Source organism: Arachis ipaensis, chromosome B07, assembly GCF_000816755.2.
Source record: "Arachis ipaensis cultivar K30076 chromosome B07, Araip1.1, whole genome shotgun sequence".
Classification (NCBI taxonomy): Eukaryota; Viridiplantae; Streptophyta; class Magnoliopsida; order Fabales; family Fabaceae; genus Arachis; species Arachis ipaensis.
Genome location: NC_029791.2, coordinates 122,733,341 through 122,742,104, shown reverse-complemented (window position 1 = coordinate 122,742,104; position 8,764 = coordinate 122,733,341). Strand labels below are relative to the sequence as shown.

At 33.4% G+C, this 8,764-nt stretch overlaps 1 protein-coding gene across 1 annotated transcript; it reads right to left on the bottom strand.

The window, feature by feature from the left end:
* LOC107607908 lies at positions 8,079-8,558 on the bottom strand. Its single transcript, XM_016309802.1, has one exon. The coding sequence runs from the start codon at positions 8,556-8,558 to the stop codon at positions 8,079-8,081; it is 480 nt and encodes a 159-aa protein (XP_016165288.1).

The window sequence follows — 8,764 nt, the reverse complement described above, 5'->3', positions numbered from 1 at the left end:
GTATGATGCATAAAATAGAAAGATTGAAACAAACATTTCAATATGAGTTGATAATTAGAGAAAGTAAGAAACTTCATACGACTATACTTAATTGAATAAACATTAAAGTAATAATTTAATTAAGTAAAGCGACAACTCCATTTCCCTATCATCAAGGAAAGCCTTTCTTTTCTCTCTACGAAGACTGATATAATGATAGAGAACTGTCCTGTTTACCATTTACATCATTTTTTAGTAGAGAATTCCTTTTAATCCTTATTTTATAATTTTTGTCATAAAAAATAATTTTATATCAATTTTTATATTATAAATAATAAATAAAAATTAAAAATATTTTTTTATTAAATAAAACTAAATTTAGTTTTTATTATGATCTATCTAATTAATTAATTAATTAAAATAATTAAAATTAATGTAGTTATTAATTTTTTAATAATATCACAACAACAACAACAAAGCATTGTCCCACTAAATGGGGTCGGCTACATGAATCAAACAACGCCATTGTATTCTGTCATGTATCATGTCTACAGAGAGACCGTTTACATGTAGATCTCGTTTGACCACCTCATGGATGGTCTTCTTAGGTCTTCCTCTGCCTTTCGCCCTTTGTCCATCTTCCATCTCATCCACCCTCCTGACTGGATGTTCTATCGGTCTTCTTCTCACATGTCCAAACCACCTGAGACGCGATTCAACCATCTTTTCCACAATGGGTGCTACTCCAACTCTCTCCCTTATATCTTCATTCATTATTTTATCCAATCGCGTATGACCACTCATCCATCTCAACATTTTCATCTCTGCCACACTCAGCTTATGTTCGTGCTCCCCTTTAGCCGCCCAACACTCCGTACCATACAGCATAGCCGGTCTTATAGCGGTGCGATAGAATTTACCTTTAAGTTTTTAAGGCACTTTTTTGTCGCATATAAAACCAGATGCACTCCGCCATTTTGACCAACCTGCTTGGATCCTATGATTTACATCATGTTCAATCTCTCCATTATCCTGTATGATGCACTCAAGATACTTAAAACTTTTAACTTTTCGTAGGATGTTTTCTCCAATCTTCACCTCTATATTGGGATTTTCCCTTCTCAAACTGAACTTACATTCCATATATTCCGTCTTGCTACGGCTTATGCGCAGACTATACACTTCTAGAGCTCAATAAACACCATATGTAGATCCCTTTTATTACTACGATACCTCTCCATCATCCTTCTTAATAGGTATATCGCTTCAGTGGTAGATCTGCCTGGCATAAATCCAAATTGGTTCTCTGTTACTGGTGTCTCTTTTCTCAACCTCCGTTCTATCACCCTTTCCCATAACTTCATAGTATGACTCATAAGTTTAATCCTCTATAGTTTTCGCAACTTTGTATATCCCCCTTATTCTTGTAGATAGGTACCAAGGTGCTCTTTCTCCACTCATCAGGCATCTTCTTTGACCTTAAAATCTCATTAAAAAGCATGGTTATCCAGTTGATGCCTTTTTCTCCAAGACCCTTCCAGACTAAAATTTATAAATTAAAAAAAATTCACTATTATAAAAATATTAATATTTTAAAAAAATTTAATAACTTTATAAATAACAACAATATACAATATATAATTCAAGTTTAAACTAATTTACAAAATTATTTAATATAAACAAAAAAAGCATAGTTAAACTCCATAGTTGAAGACACACATTGTGAAATTGTCATATATGTTCAATTAAGTCTTTTTTCAGTTGTCGATATTGCTACCTATTTTAAGTTGGGCATTTTTTAAAAAAAATTGGTATGGTACAAAATCTTTTTCTCCCAATTAAGATTGTGATAAGTCATTTTGGACATCGTCATACTCTAGGCTTTAAGCAAAATTTTTTGCATAAGTGTCTCTTTTATTTTCAACAATTATATCATGCAATATAATACAAGTTCTCATTATGGTTGCAAACTTTTTCTTTTTCTAAATTCGTGTTGGACCACGTATAATTGCAAAGCGTATTTACAACACTCTAAATGCTCGCTTCACATCTTTTTTTGTCCTTCTTGATATTGTGCAAATAACTTGCGTTTCTTTTCTTACAGCCTGTTTGGAAACCTTTAAATATTCTAATTCCATCAAGAAATGAATTCCTAAAGAAATGGAATTCAATTCCATAGTTTGGAACAACTAACTCATTTAATGAGATAGAATTGAATTCCATTGTTTAGAATGACTTGTTGATGAATTACATTATTTCTCTAAGACATTTTTACCCCTCAATAAATATTAAGTATAATTTTATTTATCAATTAAATTAGATAATATAATTATATAAATCACTTATAATTTGATCAAGAATTTAATCAGCAATTTCATCAACAATGAGCAACTACAATACATTGATAGCAAAATTCACTTATAGCAGCAGCAACATTAGCACTAAATCAACAATAACACATTGATCAACGATAAAAATCAAAACATAAATAGCAAAAAAAAAATAGCAGAGGCAGATGCGGAGCAGAACGGAGGAGAAGAGAGGCGCAGTGGAGGAGGCAGCGGAGCAGAAAAGTAAGGAGGCGGCGGCGGCGGAGTAGAAGCAGAAGCAGAAAAAAGAGGAAACCGCCGTGGAGAAGAAGCAAAAGCAGAGAGAACGCCGCAGCGGAGCAGAGTCACGGCAGGTCAAACTTACAACCGACGGATCAGAGCACGCAGAAGTCAGAGAGGAGATGCAACGTGCGACAGCAGTGAGCTTCGATTGAGTCCAGTGAAGAAGAAGAAGACGAAAAGCAGAAGAGATATGGAATATTATAATTTGGACAGGGATATTTTTTATATTGCACAGTTTAAGTGAGATTTAGGTGAGAATTGATTTTGAAATCAGATCAAAGTAGGTCTGATTTGTAAATGGGGGTAAAATGAGAATTGGAATTCTCACCGAAATTCAACTTCATGTTTTTTTTCTATTCCAAAGCAAGGAATAGAATTCAATTCATCTATGATTTCAAATCAGATGCATTCCAAACAGGCTGTTATGGTTTTTATATTAATTTGACAAATATAGCCCATTCGGGATAAATACCTTGCTATACAAGGAAAGAAACATGCATAATTTCTCCATGAATATGCATAGAGAACCAAATTTATGAAGAGAAGAAAGAAGGAAATTCTCTTTACTAACCTTGAGAATTTTGATGTGAAAATGAAGAAGAAGATGGGAGTTGTATGATCAAGTTAGTTTTTTGAGAAGACATCTTAGTCTTGTGAAGATTGAAGATGAAATTGTATGAACACAAAGCTCTCTAACTTCTCTTTTCCTCTCCTTTAGGTTTAGCTATTTCTCTTTCTTTCTTTTTATTTTCACTCTTAGGTAACTTGGTGAATAATTGTGATAGTGAGATAAAAATGAGAATGGTAAGTAAAAGAAAAACCAACCTTAAAAATGAAAACAGATAAGGTTGAAATATTTTTTTCACTTTTTCTTATTTGATATTATCTCATTTTTCTTTCTTTCTAACCAAGAATAACAATTTAATCATATGATGGAATTAAGGTGACTAAATTTTTAGGGAAGAATTTGGATAAAATTTTTAATACATTTGCCTTAAATTTGTCATGGATAATCATACAATTTTTTTAAGTTTATTCACCACATGATAAAATAATTTGTGATGGAGAAAGAATTAAAAAAGGAAAATAAATGTGAGAATAGAGAAATGTGTGGCTATAATTTAATTTTAGAGGATAATTATCAAAAATGGTAATTATTTGATCATTTATTTTTACTGTATCAAATTAGAAAAACAATTATACTAGTACAAATAATATCGGTATCATATGTTATCTTAGCTTTAAAATATCTCTAAAATATTTTTGTAAAGTTAAATAGATCAAGAAATAACGGTAAAAATTATTTATTAGATGAATTTAGATATGATAATTAAATGTCATCATTAAAAACTAAAAAGTATTTTTTTGTCTTATATAAAAATAATATTCTAATGAGAATATTTTTTTATATGGGTCTACCTCATTAAAACGAAGTAAATTGTGATTCTTGACTTTCACAAATTTCAGTCGCAAAAAGTTTAGAAAATTGTTCTATGAAAAATCGGATTTTTACAACAACAACAACAATAATAAAAAAGTGTGGTGCAGGATTGAGAATTCGTGTGATGCTTTTTAAGAATTGAGAATTAAGGATGAAATATGTTAGGTTAGGTTAGTTTAGATTAGGTTAAGAAAGGTAGTTTAAAAATTTAAAATAATTTTTTTGAGTTTAGATTTTTTTTTTTTCTGTCGAAATTTCTCTTAAATATATATTTCCAATTGTCAATGAACATATTATTTATGACAAAGATAAGACATTGTTTCGGAGTTATGTTTATTTAATAATTAGATATATGAAATTCAATGCTTACATTTTTTTTATGATTGAAATATTCTCTATTAGATGCAGTGACTAATTTTATGGTTTACTTATAAACATTCTAAATAAATTGGCCAAAAAATTAAGATTTTTTTGTTGTTGAGAAAAAAAATCAAACTTTTAAGGATTTAAATCATGATTTTATAAGTAAATTTTAGGGTTAAATATGATTTTTGTTTTTAAGATATAGGTTAAAAAATTTTTGCGTTTCTAACCTTTTTTTGCATACAAAATCGTCCCTAAAGTTTAAGTTGATTTTAAAATCGTTCTTACTTTAGAGACCAAGATCATATGAAAGTAGCCGGCAGAAGTGGAGACAGAAGTAGATTGTAGACAACTTCTTCTTTTTCTTCTCTTCTTTTCTTTTTCCTGTACAGGTGCAAAAATACTCTTTTTTTTATTTTTTTTATTTTATAATTTTTTTGTTTTGAATAATTTGGTCCAAAATTTGAAGTATATATGGGCAATTTATGTAAATAAAATGATTGAGGAAAACGTTTACGCAAATACAACATTGGCAATTTCTAGATGCAAATGCAACAAACGCAACTATATATAATCCGCTACACCCTGCAGCGGAATTTAATTGCACGTAATCCGCTATAGGGTCTCGCGGATTACGTTGAGTGCGAGGTTACACATAAACCGCTACACCCTGTAGCGGTTTATGACTAGATTGCGTTTATGTATAATCTGCTACACCATGTAGCGGATTATGTGTATAGTGGTGTTTTTATGTTAGGGTTTTAAACCCATGATGCATTTAGCACGAATTGATACAAAATACAATCGTCATTCGCAGTAACTCGTACAAAAATACTACAGGTATAATTATACATAACTAATACAGATATAACTGTCACAAGTCGTTAACCCTAACAGAAAATAAATCAGTCATAATTCATACATGGATAACTGTCAGAAATTAAGAGAGTCGGACGCTACTGCTGGTCACCGTCAACATCATGGTCGCCTCCGAATGGACCAAGTAGGTGCGAGCCTGTGCCACATCGAGTCGGTCGCCTAACCCTAGCCGCTCGTCGATCTCCCGGCGGAGCCTCCTGTGCCGCAACTCCAAATGCAGATGGTGGCGTCCCCCCCATCCCGAACCAAGTGTCGTACGGGCTGCCTGCGGGCTCATTCAGGTCGACCGGGAGCTGGGTCTCGGAACCTGGGTCTCAGGCATATCCGCTGGCTGTGGCCTATACTCTGTAGGGTCTGAAGGACCGCTTGGGATCGGGCTCTGGTACTGATGAATGTCGTCACCCCGTATGATCTCAGCAAAATCCGCATAGAACTGGGGTCCACCCAACTGATCGTCCAAATCCATGGTGAAAGAAGTGGTAGCAAGATCGGCTAACAGCTGTGTGCTACACCCATGTAGTACCTGAGAGCTAGAGACGTGGGTAAAAGGTGTACCACCCATAGTAGCCTCCGCGGTGCCACCAGCATGAGTGTCTGTATGGTGCTGACGGGACGATCCTGCCTCATCATCGTGGTGGACGGGAGGTGCTCCTCCACCACGAGCAGCTCGTCGTCTAGCAGAAGATCGACGAAGGCGATGATCTGCCTGGCCTCCGTCATCACCAGCAACGTGCTCCTCCTGCATCATGTCGTCTAGCCAGCGCCAGTCGCGATCAGTGGCACGTGTGCCGATGCATCGTCTCCGCTCCAAACGTCTGTTATCCGGCATATCGGACGCTGGAACTCTAGTCGGCGCCTGCGAAGATCCTCTGAGTATAGCATCGTCCAGAACCTGGGTCGGCCTGGGGTCGGCGAAAGCAACTCCTGGTGAAAGAATCCTATGTGCAACTCGGTGCCACCAGTCCAGGTACTCAGGGGATGGACCAGGATCAGGATACAACCGCCGTTCATCCTCCATTCTTCCAAACCACTCAAATATTTCAAAATTTCTCTCCCTTTTCTCTACTTTCTCTCTCTAACTTTTTTCCAAAATAACATCAACTGATTTTCGCTACAGCCTCACGCGGTATATATAGCCACACTACTATACACATAATCCGCTACAGGGCGTAGCGGATTATGTGTAACCTCGTACTCAATGTAATCCGCGAAACCCTATAGCGGATTACGTGCAATTAAATTCCGCTGCAAGGTGTAGCGAATTATATATAATTGCATTTGTTGTATTTACGTCTGGAAATTGACAATGTTATATTTGCGTAAACGTTTTCCTCAATCATTTTATTTGCGTAAATTGCCCTGTATATATATACTTTATACAAGGCATGACAGACACAAGGCTCTTGTATAATGCATAAAATAGAAAGATTCGGAAACAAACATTTCACTGAGTTGATAATTAGAGAAAGTAAGAAACTTCATACGACTATACCTAATTGAATAAACAAAGTAATTAAATAATCTAAGTAAGTAAAGCGATCACTCCCTTTCCCTATCAATCTATCATCAAGGAAAGCCTCTCTTTTCTCTCTACGAAGACTAAGGACATATAATGATGGGGAACTGTTTTATTTACCATTTAATTATTTTTAGTAGAAACTCATTTCAATTTTTATTTTATAATTTATTTGTTATAAAAATATAATTTTACATCAATTTTTGTTCTATAAATAATAAATAAAAACTTAAAATATCTCTCTTTTTTATTAAAAAAACTAAATTTAATTTTTATTATAATTTTATTAATTAATTAATTAAAATAATTAAAATTAATATAATTATTAATTTTTTTAATAATATTTTTTAAATTTATAAATTCAAAAATAATTCACTATTAAAAAATATTAATATTAAAAATATCATATAGAAAAATAATACAAAATATATTCATAAATAATAACAATACACAATATATAATTCAAGTTTAAATTAATTTGCAAAATTATTTAATATAAAGAAAATCATAGTTAAACTATATAGTTAATGACACACATTGTAAAATTATCATATGTGTTTAATTAAATCCTCTTTTCGTTGTCGATGCTGCTGTCTATTCTGAAGTTAGACATTTCTTTAGAAAAATTGATAGTACGGTGCAAAATCTTCCTCTTTCAACTGAGGTTGTGATAAGTCATTTTCGACATCGTTATACTCTAGGCCTTGAGCAAAATTTTCTACATAAGTATTTCTTTCATTTTTAACAATTATATTATGTAATATAATACAAGCTCTCATTAATTTGCAAACTTTTGCTTTTTCCCAAAATCGCGATGGACCACGTATAATTACAAAGCGTGCTTGCAACACTCCGAATGCTCGCTCTACGTCTTTTTTTTGTCCTTCTCGGTATCGTGCAAATAACTTGCATTTTTTTTCCTTGTGACTTTGATATTGATTTGACAAATGTGGCACGTTTGGGATAAATACCATCCGCTAAATAGATATCATAGTATAATTATTACCATTAATAGTATAATTTACCTCCGAAGCACGATCATTTAGAATATCGTCGAATACTGGTAAATGATCTAACACGTTGATATCATTATTTGAATTAGAAACTCCAAAAAATGCATATCATATCCAAAGGTCTGAAGATGCTACAACCTCAAGTACTATAATTGCAACCCCACAATAACCACTCATGTACATACCTTTCTACATCTTTGGACAATTTTTTCACATTATCAATGCAAGCAGTCGATACTACCCAACATGCTAGGAAAGCCACGAGCCTCCACCATTTATAGTAGGCGTTGTACATCATTTGAATTTGATTTTCGCAAGTATTCATCATCGAACACTGAAATGACACCTTCAACAAATTTTTTCAAGCATTTAATTATAGTGCTCCCGCTTATGTGCACATAACCATCAACAGCATCAGCTGTTATGCCATACGCTAACATCCATATCGCAGTAGTGTATTTTTGCAGTGGTGACAAGCCTCTTCTCCTAATAGAATCGACCCTCTGTTGGAAATAAATATAGACATTTGAGAGGGTGTCTACTATCCGAAGAAACACATGTATTCTCATTCTAAACTTTCGTCGAAAAATGTCAGCATTATACACCGGCTCATCTGCAAAGTAATCTTTGAAAAGGCGATCATGTCCTGCTTCTCGATCTCTTTTAATCCATCTACGAGGAGTTAGAAAAGATCTTCTCTCGATATTTTTTTCTTCTGACTCATTGAACAAACATTCATCAATCCAATTATCCATGAATGTGTTATTTCACCTTCTTCTTTTATCATACAACGTCTCATTAAACATATCATTAAAATTTCTAGCCATTTATTGAAATATAATTTTTAGTATTTTTTTGCGGTGAGAAATTAGCTTTAAAGTATAGTATGTGATATTTATAAGTCCTCCGCAATAAGTAGCTACTTCTCAACGGCTAATTTTACAACGTCTACTTCATAACG

What these genes read in the sequence shown, in the direction of transcription:
- LOC107607908 (XM_016309802.1), bottom strand. Translation starts at nt 8,558, where the DNA reads ATGGATAATTGGATTGATGAATGTTTGTTCAATGAGTCAGAAGAAAAA.